This window comes from Cricetulus griseus, chromosome 4 (genome assembly GCF_003668045.3).
Source record: "Cricetulus griseus strain 17A/GY chromosome 4, alternate assembly CriGri-PICRH-1.0, whole genome shotgun sequence".
Classification (NCBI taxonomy): domain Eukaryota; kingdom Metazoa; phylum Chordata; class Mammalia; order Rodentia; family Cricetidae; genus Cricetulus; species Cricetulus griseus.
In genome coordinates this window covers 108578996-108594621 of record NC_048597.1, presented here as the reverse complement: position 1 = coordinate 108594621, position 15626 = coordinate 108578996, and the positions used below count along the sequence as shown (strand labels likewise).

The 15626-nt window shown below is 49.0% G+C and overlaps 1 protein-coding gene across 2 annotated transcripts in view; it reads right to left on the bottom strand.

Moving 5' to 3' along the window:
• Positions 1 to 3385: 3385 nt before the first annotated feature.
• The window catches only part of Adgrd1 (adhesion G protein-coupled receptor D1), a 111886-nt gene continuing 99645 nt past the window's right edge, over positions 3386 to 15626 (bottom strand). For both annotated transcript variants that reach the window (XM_027413840.2, XM_027413841.2), the window contains 5 exons: positions 9374 to 9465; positions 7277 to 7403; positions 6964 to 7005; positions 6583 to 6675; positions 3386 to 5506 (listed from right to left, as the gene is read on the bottom strand). In XM_027413840.2, coding sequence (XP_027269641.1) covers positions 5411 to 5506; positions 6583 to 6675; positions 6964 to 7005; positions 7277 to 7403; positions 9374 to 9465 — 450 coding nt within the window. In that variant the 3' untranslated portion in view covers positions 3386 to 5410. The remainder of the gene's footprint in view (positions 5507 to 6582; positions 6676 to 6963; positions 7006 to 7276; positions 7404 to 9373; positions 9466 to 15626) is intronic.

The following is a 15626-nucleotide window of genomic DNA, read 5'->3' as shown; positions in this document are numbered from 1 at the left end:
TAGTCTGACTGCTCTAACCCCATTCCATCTTGGGTACCAGCTTCACACTGGGTCACAGTAGCCATGGCTTACATGCGGAGATGTACCCTGAGAGAGACAAAGACATTCTCCCAGCATGGCCAGAGGAGAGGAATGATGTAATGTGTACCAGCCCACAGTCCAGGTGAAAGGAACCTGGCCAATGTCCATCCACAGCACACAGCAAGAGAGGAGGATGGCCATTCCCTTAGAATGAACACAAGGAAGCCAGAGAGCTACAAAAGCAGGCACAGAGCAGGAGGCCGCATGCAGCCTAGCTGAGCTCACATCTGCAAACCCAAAGGATGCAGACGTGGCCGTGGGAGTCAATTACAGAACTGCTGAGCTGGAGGCAGGAGATGCCAGGATCCTGGTTCCCTGGACAGACTCCATTAGGCCCATCCTTTCTTCCTGATTAAATCTCCTCTAAGTGCAGCCTTCCTAAGGGAGTGAGGGAGCGCTCACAAGGGCCACAGGTGGCATTCCCTGGAACCCTGCCTCAGCTCCAAGCCAGAGATGATGTGTGGTGCAGTCCTTCCTGCCATAGTTCTATCCTGGGGCCCCTCCAGTGACCCACCAGGGGCCCTGTTCTCTTCAAGCAGTGGCCCCAGAGGGGCTCCACAGTGCATCCAAGAGCAGCTGTGCCCTAGTCAGGGACCTGGGTCTTGATCAGCCATCTCACCTACTAGCTGTAGCTAGAAACTTCTCTGTACCCCACCTGTGGGCTCTGGAATTGATAACACAGTTTCCCTAGGAAATAGAGACAGCCACCCTTGTAACTTAGGGACTGAGGGTGAAATGACAGAGATGGAGCCTGGAGTGGTGGTGCATGCCTTTAATCCCAGCACTCAGGAAACAGAGGCAGCCAGATCTCTGAGTTGGAGGTCAGCCTGATCTACAGAGTGAGTTCCAGGATAGCCAGGGCTACACAAGGGAAACTCTGGCTTAAAAACCAAATAAATAAAGTCTCTGTGGTTAATATCTTAAGTGCCATCATGGAAAAGGAACAAAGCATGCAGGACAGATGGGAGAGGTCAATAGGAAGACATAAAAGTGACTATCAGGATGAAATGCCTTCACTTAAAGCCCTTCCATAGCAATGCAGAGGCCTCCAGGCCACCAGGGAAGGAGTGGGTGGTTTATAAACAGACTGAGAAACTTCCCAAACAGAAACACCAGAGAAGAGAAGGTGTTCTAAGAGCACAGGTAGGGGGGGGGAGCCTGGGGGACAGCTATGAGAGAGGAAGCTGTGTGAACCTGGGAAGAGACTGCAATGTGCATGTGTGTACTCGTGTGTGTGCACATGTATAAAAATAATGACTGGGCCAGTGAGTGGCTCAGTTGGTAAAGGTACTTGATGCCAATCCTGACAACCTGGGTTGATCTGCAGAACCTTCATGGTGGAAGGAGAAAACCAACACCAGCAAAATGAGCTCCAGCATGGGCTGCTTCGGTGTCTCTGTCTCTCTTAATGTAATTTTAAAAACAAAAATAGGAGCTAGAGAAATGGTTCAGTGCTAAAGAGCACTTTCTGCTCTTGCAGAGGACTGGGGTCGAGTCTCCAGCATCCACATGGTGGCTCTCAACCATCTCTAACACTATCTCCAGGAGACTGATGCCCTCTTCTGGCCTCCTTGGCCACTGCACAACATGGTGCACAGACACAGATGCAGGCTAAAGACCCATGTACATAAAGATGCTTAAATAATACAATGTTTCCAACTAAAATGAGTAAGGTAAATGGTAGTGATTGAGAGCTTCCCAACATACCAATCATAGAGGCAGGAAGCCCACATGGAGCAACACACACACACACACACACACACACACACACACACACACACACACAGAAAGTCAACCAACAACCAAGACACATCATTAAAATTGTGTACACTTCAAGTAAACTCTTCCTTAGGTCAGAAGGCAGGGAGCCCAGATAATCCACAAAGCATCAAGAATAGCATTACAGGGTACTGCCTACTAATTCTGCTCAGGAAGATGGGGGAGAGTAATATTCGAGCAACTGAAAGAAGAAAACACACCAGTGTTGAATTATAAAATTCTAGCAAAATCATCCTATGAGCAAAGTCAACTCTATCTCAGACAAGCGGATGGGGGAACCGGTACTCAGCACTTCCTTCAGAAAGTGCAAAGTGATTATATCAAATATAAACTCTAATTAGCATGAAGAATAGAATCCCAGCAGTGGGATAGCCAAGAAGAAATCAGGGAAGGTGGAATAAGGCACAGTTTTGCTTCCTTAATTGATTTAAGAACTAGCCATTCAGCTACAGTAACATTGCAGCAAGTCTTACCTTATTGAGTTTTGTCTTTTACAGTTTCTGCTACCTGTGGTCTACCACAGGCTAAAAATGTGAAACAAAAATAAATCCCATAAATAAATAATTGATTTTTTTAAAAACTGCTTGTCCTTCTGAGGGTACCATAAAATCTCAGGGTCCTGCTCCACCTGCCTGAAATTCAGACCTTCCTTCTGTCTGGTGTGTCCATGCCATATATGCCCCCTGCCTATTAGCGGGATGTATCCACACCCTGTGTGCTTCCTGCTCGTCTGTGTAGCACAGGCCCCACCACTTCCATGATAGATTCATCAGTGTATGACATCAGTGTAGGGCATACTGCATATGTCTCTGCTTGTTGGTCTGTCACACGCATGCCATATACGCTTTCACCTGCCAATCACTCAGCAGCCTTGGTCATGAGATCAACAGTGATTGGTTCAAAAATGCTTCTCTAGGAAGCTAGTGCTATGCTATGATGCCCAGGTTATCACCATGCTTCATCCGGTCTCATAGGCATGTGTCACCTCACAACCCCCCCCACCCTGGAAGAAAACACAAACATAGTGCAAATTAAGAGAAATATTGGAGTCACACCTCTCCTAACATTGCCGTAGTTTGATCATTACTATTGCTATTAGTCTCTTACTATGACTGTAAGTGACCAATGACTGACTATAGTTCAGTAGGCTGGACCAACTGTAAGTGAGGCTGGTGAAATCAAACATCTGCTGACTGTACATCAACCGAACTCTCAAGCATTAGCCCAAACCTCACTCTGCCACCAAGAGCTAATTTTAGCAGAATAAAGAAGCACTATGCTTCAGCCAATGAGAAAAAATGCATTTGGAAGGACTGTCTATTGCAGCAAACAGCCTAGGAGGATCTAAGCCAGACAGTTCCCTCTGTTGGCCCCTCCCCAAGCCTGCTGTTTGCCCTGAGGTGCTCACACCCACCCCTGGGGCATAGACCCCTGGGCTGGAATATACTAGTATACAGTAGGCACTGAGGCTTTTGTGACAGCATCCTGTTTGAGTGTCACTAAGCACAATTGTGAAACCCAGCACTCTAGTTAAGGACATTAAGAGTTTATTTCATCAAAATCGCAACATGTCTTCACTATAGCAGCAACTCATCATCTTCCCTCTGCTGTAAAATACTCACACACACCATTCTTCCTAATTTATGTGGGGCCAAATTACACACAGATAATAAATGATTGCAGAAGCCAAAGTAGGTAGCCTATAAATAAACCACATGTTTTCACTCATTGGAAACGGGAAGCCGAGACAGGGTTTGCTCTTGACTTCTCTTGATATATCAGCTACATAAGAGCGAATGTTACAAAAAGCCAGAAACTGAGAATCCCACTGGGAATAAAGACAGTCCTGGCCTACCTTGCCTCAGTGGGAGTCCAGCATGCATGGCGGGGGGGGGGGGGTGTTACAGTGTTCTCACTACTGGGAGCTCAGCAAGGCAGGTCAGACCCTGGGTCACTGGTGTCTGGTTTGAGGAGTAGTGAGATGCTGAGCAGTGACCACACACATTCTATAGACAGGACTTGTCACCAAACACAGAGCTTGGCATGGCCTCAGCCTGTGATGGCCAAAGGGGTTGAGGAGGGTGAGTCATAGGGCCCCATTTGGCTGATAGTTTTAAGTCCTGGCTTGGACAGAACAAAGTCTGGTCCTATGGCCTTATGGCTTCTGGAAGAGATGCCTGCATGGGGACTGTCACTTAAGGGCTGGGGTGTGGCTCAGTGTGGAGTGCTTGCCTGGCTATGCCAGGTCCTGGCTCCACTTCATTACAGTGGAGAAAAGAAAACAAATTAAGCCAAAAAGATCCATAGAACTGAGTGGGAACATATTCTAAAGCCAAGAGAGAGTGGGGGTAGGGGCTCAGGGATGTCATGGGAAGAAAGGGTTTTCCAGTATTGGGGCCAGACTGGCTATCTGGGACGTGCATGTCACAGACATTTAGGTTCCTGTCACACAAGTTGGTCCTTCACAGCCTGTTCCAAAATTCTCCAAGATCCCCACCCACAGGAGGATCTTGGTGACAAGCAGTTGTCACAAGAACTGCACTTCCCAGGGCCGAGTCTGATTTTGTCCACTCACACCAACCCAAAAGCCTCCAGTGGTCACTCTACCTAGCAGTAGGGACTTGGTGTGGTCACTAATGGAAAAAATCAGTCTCTGCAGTGTGGTTGGTCTGGTGTGTGACATAAAGGACATCCAATGTCTGAGCTGTCTGGAGCCTCATTGGCTCTTATACAGAGGTGGCATGTCTAAGTAACAAGTAACATAGGGGTAGCCAGACCCCCAGAACACCAGGAGATGCAGATGTAGGCAGATACCCAGAGTGGGATGTCAGCCCTGGAGGAGGCAATGGACAGTAGAGAGGTTCATGTTTGAAAAAGGCATTCAAAGGCTGACTCTGAAGGTCCAGCGAGGCACAGATTGCAAGGAACAGACTGAGTCATTTCCTATGCAGTGGCTCCGTTAGGCTGTCTTCACAAGGCTCCATACACAGGATAGTGGGTGACTCCAGACAGGCAAAGGCAGAGACCCCAGAACTGTTGTACAGCTAGGGTGGGAGGTGGCCCAATTAGTGTCCCCTTATATGAAGATGGCCATTCCAATTGATGCTGGCATCATTGCTACCTCTGTTGACCCTCTGGAGACACAGAGGACCTTAAGTGCCCCTCAGGACTCTGAGTCTCCATCAAGGCTGAGGCCATGCCCTCTTGTAGCTGCACCCTTACATCTCATTTACTACAGTCTTGCTGGTATGCTGCTCTGTGAGCATGGTAACAAGGGAGGTTCACACTCAGTGTCACCATGGGACACATTGCACTCTGGTGTCCACAGAGGATAGAAGTGCCTACCACATCAGGGAAGAAGGGCCATATCATGGCTGGCCACACCACCCTGAGTCAACTTGCAGTGCTAGGCAGGACACTCTGCACAGGCATAGGTCGGGGCTGTGATCCCAGGTCGAGGCAGCAAGGAGAGGGACCCATGATGGAGGCAGGGTGTGCATTTTTTCTCTTCTTCAGGGGAGGCACATGTTTTGAGTGGCAGCCATCCTGATCATACAGCCGATAGGTCCACACGGTGGGCAGAGTGGCTGCTCTTGTCCCATGGGCTTAACTTTGTAGATGCTGTGCCTGGCCGGGTGCCATTTACCTACAAGACACAATGAGAAGTATGAAGACAATTTCAAGAGGTAGAACTCAGTCCATGTGAATACAAAAAGCTTTGGGCCTGGGGTCATGTGAGATCTGGGGTCCCACTTCTGAGACACTGGCTCTGAACACCCAAAGAGTCTAGACCAGGACACCCCATGCAGGTTCCCATCCCACCAAGACCAGCTTCTTTGCTTATCACTAGTCAGTCAGGTGAACTCATGGAACATGCCATGCACCAGGAACTTGCCATAGGGGAGGGGGCTACTAGACAAAGATAAGGGTCATCTTTCTTAATTTTTTTTTTGAGACAGGGTTTCTCTGTGTAGCTTTGTAGACCAGGCTGGCCTCAAACTCACAGAGATCTGCCTGCCTCTGCCTCCTGAGTGCTGGAATTAAAGGTGTGTGCCACCACTGCCTAACTGCTAATGGTCATCTTTGCTCTCGGTTTAAGGGGACAGACAATGGCAACATCAGGCAAATGGCTGAGGTGGGAGTTTGACCATGAGTCGGAGACACTTTAACCTAGTGCCATCCAGGAAGGAAACACTAGAGCAGTGGTTCTCAACCTTAGGTCTTGACCCCTTTTGGGGTTGCCTATCAGATATCCCACATATTTGATATTTACATTATGATTCATAACAGTAGCAAAATTATCATTACAAAGCAGCAACGAAAATAATTTTATGATGGGGGGGTAACCACAACACGAGGAGCTGCATTAAATGGTAGTGGCATTAGGAAGGTTGAGAACCACTGCACTAGAGCAAGGGACAGATGGCAGATAAGTGGACTACATCACAGGCTAGACTCTCCCAGGTCCTGGAGAAGAGGGAGCTGTGGGAGGAGCTCTGTATTTCAACAATAGCTTGCAGCAGCATGCATACTCCATCAAGTAGAGGCTATACCCTCCTGCAAAGCAGGCTTGCAGCCAGGTCAATGTCCAGGACTGCTGGTCCAGGTAACAGCTGCACTAACAAGGGCCCTGAGCATGGTGAGGGGGAGGACGAAGGCATTTGGGACAGGTTTAGTGAAGCCAGGGAAAGGACTCAGGAAGACATGTCACATTGTACTCACGATATCGGAACTGAAGGGTTTGGTGTTTGTGGTACGGGCTGAGCTGCTCGTGAGGGACCAGACCTTGGTCTTATGCTTGAAGGCCGCTCTCACCTTCAAAGGCAGAAGAAGGAGCCTTAGAGGGAACTCCAGAGGTTGACACAGCAAATTCTCACAGGGTATTGCCAACAGCCTCTAGAGACTTGCTGTGACGTGAGCCCCAAGCACCCAATGTGAGAGCAGGGCATCAAAGTTGGTACAAGTATGAACATCAGAGTCAGTGGTTCCTCAGCAGAGCCTGACAAGGCTGCAGTACTCTAGATGACACTGCCCTTCTCTCTGTGCCCTTATGGAAGTGAAAAGCTACTTGGGGCTGTCAGGGGGTGGGATGGATGGACGTACCTCTGAGTTTAAGAGACAGTGAAAGAGGAAGATGAAGAGGCCCTGGAAAGAAAGGGGAGAGACAGCGTCAGAGCCACACATTGACACAAGGTCCCTCCATCATTCAAGCCTGAAGCTCACTGTGGGGGGCTTGCTGTGACCTGGAGCCTAAGACCTGAAGTCCCAGGGAAGGGACTCAATTCAGGGAGGGGTGAAGGCCCTGATCACCACCCCAACTTCCAAGCAGAGAACACCAGATTCTGCCTTAATGGGGCTTTGGGATGATGGGGAGCCCACCATGTTACCAGCCTGCTGGCCTGCAGTCTCTTCTTACCTGTAAGGAGTTGAGTACAGCAAACATGTATTGGAAGACCAGGGCCCGGTCACTGACGGCAAGTACCCCAAACACCCATGAGGTTCCCAGGATGGGCAGCAACACAGCAACAGCCTTGGCTGTCAACCTGGAACAGAGATGGTGTCATTCATGTTAGCAGTGGGTAGGCAGACCAGGCCAGGAGGACCTTAGGGTGCCACGTCTGCTGTAAGAATGAAACTGGGTTGTCTGTAGACATTTGAGGGCATGGTGGGCAGTGCTTTGCACTGTAGATCTGCAGGCACCAACCTGCCATCCCAGGGTACACTTATCTCTGAAGCCCCACAGAGCCCAGATAGGGCCAAAACTTGGCAGTGCTTTGGCAGAAAGGGGTAGAGTTGAAGGCAACTCCTGGCTGGGTTCTGAGAGAGATGGTAGGTAGAAGGGAGTGGTAGGAGTACAAATGTTCTGGGCACAGTGACATCCTTGGTACTGAAGGTGCCAGGCTAAGATAGGAGCAAAAGCCTGGGCTGGGTGGGTATGAGAGCTGGAGACTGTAGCACGGGTTCTAATAGGTCTTAATAATAAAAGCCTGGAGTCAGATATAGGGGTACATGCTGAAAGATTGGAGAGACAAAGGAGCAAGCCACAGCCACACCTTACCTCACCAACTTCCCAAATGAAAACAGACTGAGCTCCTGTTTCCTCCTGCCTTATTACTCCCTCTCTCTGCCCAGCCATATCACTTCCTGTCCGTCTCTACAGACCTCCAGACCTCTATGGTTAACTAGTGGCTAGCTCTGCCCTCTGATCTTCAGGCAAGCTTTGTTTGGTAGAATATAAACAAGATATCACTACAGCTGACAGATTGGCAACTCTGATCACCGAAGGCCTTAGGGCTGGGGATGGAGTAAGGAAGAACAGCACCCCTCCTGGTCAGGCCACAGTGGGCCTGGGACAGAACCAGGCTCTCCTGCCCCTCAGATGGAAAAGGAAATTTACTTTCTCATCCAGGCACAGCCTAGAAGGTTCCAGGGCCTGAAAAAGCCCAAGAGAGTTGCCTCCACATGTCGAGTTAATTTATGGGGTTTAGAATAATTATCTCATTGATTTGCTGTTGCCTGTTCATAGCTTTTTGCTCAATACACTGTTTTTAAAGTCACTTACAGGATGCCAGCAAGCTGGCATCCCAGCAGTTTCTACAGGAGCTCCCAAATCACCTGTGAGGGGGCCCTCAGCCATGATTCTTAGGCCTCAGGGTGCTGACAGTTCCCTATGGTCAAGGAGGACTATGAGTCTTGGGTCCGTGATTCCCATAGCTATTCCCACCCACATCGGGCACAAGGCCTGGCCACTGTCACCATGGTCCTCTCCCCACCCCCTCCACTTACAGGAAGCAAGACACTCTCTCAAAGAGGACACTGGCCACTGCTGTTTTGCCTCTAGGAGGGGGTATGGATTTGGGCATGAAACCCATTCAGAGGAGAGGCACAAAATGGGAACTGAGCCCAGAAGACTGTATCTCCAATGTATGGGGTATTTTATAGGCTCAGAACTTCATGGTCACTACATCTCCTTCGGCCACATCCAGTTGCTGTAGTTTTTTTTCTGACATTTGCCATTGGCAAATGGACCCGGGCAACCTCAATTGGCATATTGGTCCCATGGCTGGGGGTACTTCCAAACACCCCTTCTCCTTTAGTGGCAGCTCAGTGTGCATGGAACACTGCTTTCTAAGATGCTCCCTTGCACCACATCCCAAAAAGGGGCCCGAAAGGAAACACTGCAAAGGAAGTGAAGGGCAGTGGGGCCCATTGCTGCAGGAACCAGAAGTCAGATTTCCATCTCTGGAGTCTTCGTTTCCACTTCCTCCAGCTGTCTCTTATTCTGGCTAGAGAAGTCCCCAGAGGGCATCTACATATGGCTGCTCATCTTGCATCACCAGCAGTAAGTAGGAATAAGGACCCAAACCAACTAAATCTGGCTATGTAGGCCTTGAGAATGCAGAGCCAGATGAAGACTCAGGTGCTACTCCTGGGATGCAACATTGTCCCTCCTGAAGCCTCTAGTAGTACCAATGGGCAGTGCAAGGGGACGCAGACACTTGGGGTCACTTACTTGAAGGCACTGGGGTCCCCATGTATCTTGTAGTTGTCGGTGCTGACATGAGAAATGACCCTTGTCACAGCTACCAGAATAACAATGTTGACCTGAGGAGGAGAGAGAGGGGGCAGTGAGGGGCCGTGGTCCAGCCACAGGACACAGGAACATGCCCCACAGTAGCCACTCCTCAGCCAGCAGGGAACACAGCTGGGACAAATTCAAGGCAGGTCTCCGGGCTTTAAGCAGGACAGAGGCTACATAAACCTACCCCACAAGTATCGTGGCAGGAAGAATGAGTGTGATCTTTGGGGTCAAATGAGCCAGTCGAAAGCTCATCTCATGCTTGCTCACTCTGTCTGACCCTGGACACCTCTGTGGGTCCTGGAAATCTCTGCTTCCCACAGAGCAAAAGATTGACCGCTGCAAACTAACCACGGAAAGAGGAGACGCTTCATTTGTCCAGTCCACATATGGCAGCTGTCTCTCATCACCCATATACCGGTGTGATGTTTGGAAGCCATAGCAGTAGGGCATGTTATATTTGCTACTGCTCCAGGGTAGGGAAATGGGGACATGCTGGGGGTCTCCCATGCTGGGCCAGCACTCAGGAGTCTTAAGCTCTAGCTCAGTTCCTCCCTTGGCTAGCAGCGCTCCTGAATCCTAAATATTAAGAGGCAAGGTGGGACTAGCAGGGGGATGACTCCCAATCTCTGTCAGCTTGAGGGGCCCCCAGTGGGTTGTGAGAGCTATGCTGTGGCCAGAGCCCATTCCCTTAAGTGTTAAAATCTTCATCAGGAAGCCAGCTCCAGGCTCGTGACCTTAGAACTGACAGAGGCTTCACCACCAGGCTTCCCAGAGAGGCTGCTGGCCTGTCCAGTCTTGTGCGCAGCTAGACCTGGCAATGCTGGAGAGGCCTGCCGTCAAGACCTCCAACCTCAGCCTTTCGGTAACATGTCCACATCATCAGTAGCTGAATCCCAGCAGGCCATTCTGGGACCCCTCTGCAGAGAATGCCTGATTTGGGGGGACTTGAGATGCTTCCCCTTCTCTGATTCCAGTTGGTAATTTTCCACTGCAGCAGTCTCCCTCTGCTTCCTCCCGGCTCCCATCAGTCATCCAGAGCCTTTTGTTAAAGGTTTTCAGCTGAGACAATTCTGGGTCTGTGCTATGCTGGGAAAATGAGGCACTGTGGGTACCTTGCCTGTCCTGTCTAGACTCTTGCTTATGCTACCATCAGACATGAACAAAAGCTTAACCGTCACTTTCCCTTGGTGCCTTGTTGCCCTGGGTAACAACAGAGTCTCCCAAGGTCGGCGAAGATGAGCGAGGTTAATGCATAACCAGCTAGCACAGTGTCACGCAGTGTCCAGTAATTCAGCTGTCCTCCAGCCTTCCTACAACTGATGACAGTGGCCAGAAAACCACATTTGACAGGAACAAGAAGAGGTAGTGGGAGTGGTGGACCACAGGCTTTTAGACTTAGTTATATTCCAACTTGGACTGTGACAGAAGTCAGAGCAAGCTATGTGTGGTGATGGATTCAAGGGGCAGGAGTGTCACCTCAGACCACTATGGCTATTGACACCTGAGAGTGTCCTTCTGTCTTCGGTCACGGTGTCCCAGTCCGTGTGCCCCTTATCCACTGTGTCACTGAGGGAGTGGAGAGGGAACAGCCCCAGCTCACAAAATCATAGACCCTTCCGGCCCTCCTGAGATTCAATAATTCTTGGGGAAAAACATAGTAAATGTTTTTCCATTTGTATACCTTTGGTTCATTTCCAGAGTGCTGGGTTTCTAACAACAAAATTCTTCTTGCTGTCCCCTGATTTCATGGGTAGAGTTAGTCCCTTTCCCATTGGCATGCTGCCAGCCTGCCCCTTTCACTTTGAGAATTTATAGGTTGGCTACCTTACACACATGCAGAGGCTGGTGGTTGATGATTGGAAGCAAATTGGTTATGCACTGGTGGACTGCAGATGTGGACCACGGGTGCTGTATAGGTCATACCTATGACACAGGCATGGCCCCTTTTCCTGCCTGAAGCCCCAAGGTCCTGTGTCCCCTGAAGAGACACTACTGGGGTGAAGATGCCGATGGAGGTGTCCAGTCTGCAAAATATTCATGATGATGGGGAAGCTAGTACCAAGCCTGCTCCCTGGAGACAGTTGATGCTGGGGAATGGAGGAGTAGATGTGGGCAAAGATTGTTCATATATTCAGAATTTGTCATATATTCCTAAAATTTTTTCTCAACCCTGTCTATTACAAATTTAAAAATCAACTTGCCTAACTACTTTTTAATTTGGATCAATTATAAATTAAAAGGAAAATTACTTGAAACTCATTTTCAGTGAACACATCAACAGCATCCTTGGTGGAGGGTCATGAAAGTATTTAACTGGGCTAGGTTCTAGTGACTCAGGAATGATGATGGGCCTGGGGAAGGGCCAGTGGGATGCTGCCTGTGGGAGAGATTCTGATACCTAGTGTGAGGTCAGAGGTCACACTAGCCAGCTCCTCATGGGAGCTGAGAGGCTACATCATTGTAAGCAGGCCACATGAGCTCACAGTCACAGCACCTTCTCCAGACGGTGTAAATGGTGATTCCATCCCAGATCTCCTGAAACCAAAGACCAGAGATATAGCCCCATATTCCCAGGCTTCTTAAAACAGGCTTCCAACAGAGCAATCAACTCATGATAGAGTGTCTCACAAACATGAAAATGTGACCAGCGATAGCTTCAGGACTTTGGACTGAACTACTCAAGAACCACAGTGTCCCGGCACCAGCAAAGCTACTCATATTGCTCATATTGCTCTGTCTCCTCTCATCACCATTTCTCTTTTTATATGTTTTTCCAGGTTTGGTTTCTGCCCTCCACACAGCCTAGGTGTGTCTGGTGTCATCTGGAAGCCTTGGACCTGGTCCGCCATATCGGTAGTGCTTATCTACATGTCTATGATTTTGAGCTCCATTCTGCTCACTCTGGCCCACGATCTCGCAGAACTGGGAAGGCCTGATTTGGTTGAGAAGCTGTGTGATGTGACTGTCAGGCATTTGCAGCAATTTTTGTGACCCATCAGGATAGGGACAAACCACTGAGGGTAAACATCAAAGAAACAATTCCAAGCTGCATTTTAGAATAGAAGAGTAGAACTGCACACTATGCAATCAAACATAGAGCCGAGCATAGGCTGAGATGACCCAGGAAAAGATCATGGTGGCCTCTGCAGCTCTGTCAACTCAGGGTCATCTAGGAGCTTGTAAAAAAAAAAAATGGGATGTACACCAGTGTTTTACAGGGCGAAGCTATCCACATCTGCACACACATACACAATGTATAGTGCCCCTTGTGGTAGGTCATGTGTCAGAATCCTCGTGTCTGTGTCTGCCTGGAAACTCTACATGCCTTGCATGTGGCTCTGGATTTGCAAGCCTATAGCTCTGTATAGCTGCAGATCTGTGTTCCTATAGCCCTGTCTATAATGTGTCTATGTGGCTGTAATTCTGTGTGGCCATGGATCTACATGCCCATAGCTCTATATATCTGTGGATCTATGTGACAGTAATTCCGTGTCTGTAGCTATGAATCTATGGGCCTGTGGCTCTGTGTCTATATCTGTGGCTCTATTCTGTAGCTCTGCCTATCTATCTATCTATCTATCTATCTATCTATCTATCTATCTATCTATCTATCTGGACCTGTAGCTCTGAGGATCTATGAGCCTGTAGCCTTGTGGATTAGTGGATCTATGTGCGTATAGCTCTGCATCTGCATCTACCTATTCATGTGTCTATACTTGGTTTCTCAGGGAAGACAAAGATTTTGAGTACTAGAATCTCTTCTCTTTCTCATACCTAGAGGCATTGTCCCCCTTTCTTTGTTGGGGCAGGAACAGACCAAACCACCATGGAGCACAGGTTGCAGGATCCATTCTCTTCCCGAAGTCTCCCTTCTTGGTGGGGTGGGGGATAGTGTCCATGCTCTTTGGGCTGACCTGCATTCCCTTGTGACCAAGTTTTTACAACAGAACCACAAACTATCACTGCATTTTGAGGTGGAGCATTCAGAGAGGTGATGTATTAAACTGAGGTCATTTGTATGGGTTGTGGTCAAACAGAGCTATGGCCTCCCACAGGCAAATGGCCAAGGAGAGAGAAAAGCAGAGGAGCTGACCTGCTGAGCCTTTGATTTCAGATAGCTAGCTTCTGTGACAATAAGAGAATAATTTCCTGTGACAATAAGAGAATAAGTACCCTCGTCTATGGTACTTTCTTGCAAGATCTTGAGCAGATGAAGCCCTGGGGGACTGCAGGTCCATTGGACAGGGCTACATTTAGCATCATTAAGTTGGATGGTGGGTCCTGATGCCGGGGGCTCTGTTCTGCTTTTTTCTTTAGTTCAAGGTCTATGTGGCTAGCTACTGCCCACAACCTCCTGCACCTGTAGCCTAGCCCTCGCTAGCACAAGTAAAGCTACACATTCTGACACACATATCCTACTTCTAAAATGGCTTTACTTAAAAAGCTTACAAGCCAGCTGAGTGATGATGGTGCACCCTCTTAATCCCAGCACTTGGGAGGCAGAGGCAGGTGGATATCTGAGTTCAAGGACAGCCTGGTCCACAGAGTGAGTCTCAGGACTGCCAGAGCTACACAGAGAAACCCTGTCTCAAAAGACTGGGCTTGACAGGGGGTTCTGCAGTTAAGGGAATGTACTGCTTTTGCAAAGGACCTGAGGTTGGTTCCCAGCATCTACACTGGGTGCCTCATAATTGATTGTAACTACAGCTCCAGGGAATCCAACGCTTCTAGCCTCCATGGGCACTGCACCTGCATTCATGTGCATGAACCCACACGAAGATAACACACATCCACAAAATTAAAAAATAATAAAAATAAATCTTTAAAAGTGTGCTAGTCTTGCGGGGTGTTTTTTTAGATGTGTATAAAGCCTAAGCATGGGGCAGTAGGCCCACATTGCTCCCCAGGGAGCCACCGTTCAGGAGAATCCGCCCCACATTTTCTCATCCATTTCCCACTTGCATGAGAATAAGTGCCCATGGAGAGCTTTTACACAAATGGGGTCAGGCCACGCTTGACATCCAAAACTTGCTTCCTTCATTTGGAAGTAAGGCAGAGAACTACTGGGTGAAGGAGGGCATGGCTCAAGAGGGCACAAACCATCCATCTTCGGAGGTGGAGGGGGCACAAAGTGTCATCCCACCTCTATTCCAGCACCCAGCCTGAGGCCCAGCAGTCAGCAGGACTGGTCACAGCATGCCTAACACTGGAGATGAGCCACCTTTTTCTGCCAAGGGCTGGGTAGTAAATACTTTGGGCTCTGAAGGCTGCAGTGTCTGCTGCAGATTGCCTCAGCAGTGCAATCTGAACAGCTGCAGACATTGTAAATCAGCAGGGGTGGGGCCAGCCGTGGCCCAAAAGCTGACCTCAGAGTGGGCGTGGTCATGTCTGCCACAAGAGGCCAACCCTGTCTTTTACATGGAGCCCTGAGAGCAGTGGTTCTCAACCTTCCTAATGTGTGACCCTTTAATACAGTTCCTCATGTTATGGTGACCCCTAACTATAAAAATTATTTCCATTGCTACGTCATAACTGAGATTTGTTACTGCTATGAATGGTAATGTAAATATCTGGGTTTTTTATGACAGTCTGAGGGACCCCTATAAAAGAGTCATTCAATCCCCTTGCAGGGGTCAAAACCCACAGATTGAGAACCACTGCCTTAAAGGCTGTGTACTACCATGCCCATTCTACAGGAAGGCACCAGATGACCCAATATTAACCACAGCTAGAGCAACCTGGGAGTGTTTAGAGGCTATGACCTCCAAGCCTCTGCAGATGAAGCTGACAGGGGACACCTTGAATATCACATGGTGTGGCTGAGGATTTCCATCCCTGAGGTTAAGAATGACTGACTCTCAGGGAAAGGAGCAGCATACTTTAGGTAGCACAGCCCCTGGGAGGAACACCCAGGGCTTCACGGGCCCGGGACAAGGGTGTTGGGTTTCTCAGGCTGGGATGAGAAGGATCTGGGCCCAATGGCCTCAGACCCTTGTGCCTCTGCCTAGAGGCACACACACACACACACACACACAAAAAAAAAAATCTGCATACAGAGGTTCTTCCTGGCTCGGAAGACCCAGAGAGTTTGTGTTTTGAAAAAGAAAAGACACCAGACCTCAACACAAGTGCTCCCTGTCTCAGTCCTGTTGCCCCGCTGCTTTCATGCCAATACTGCCCCTGA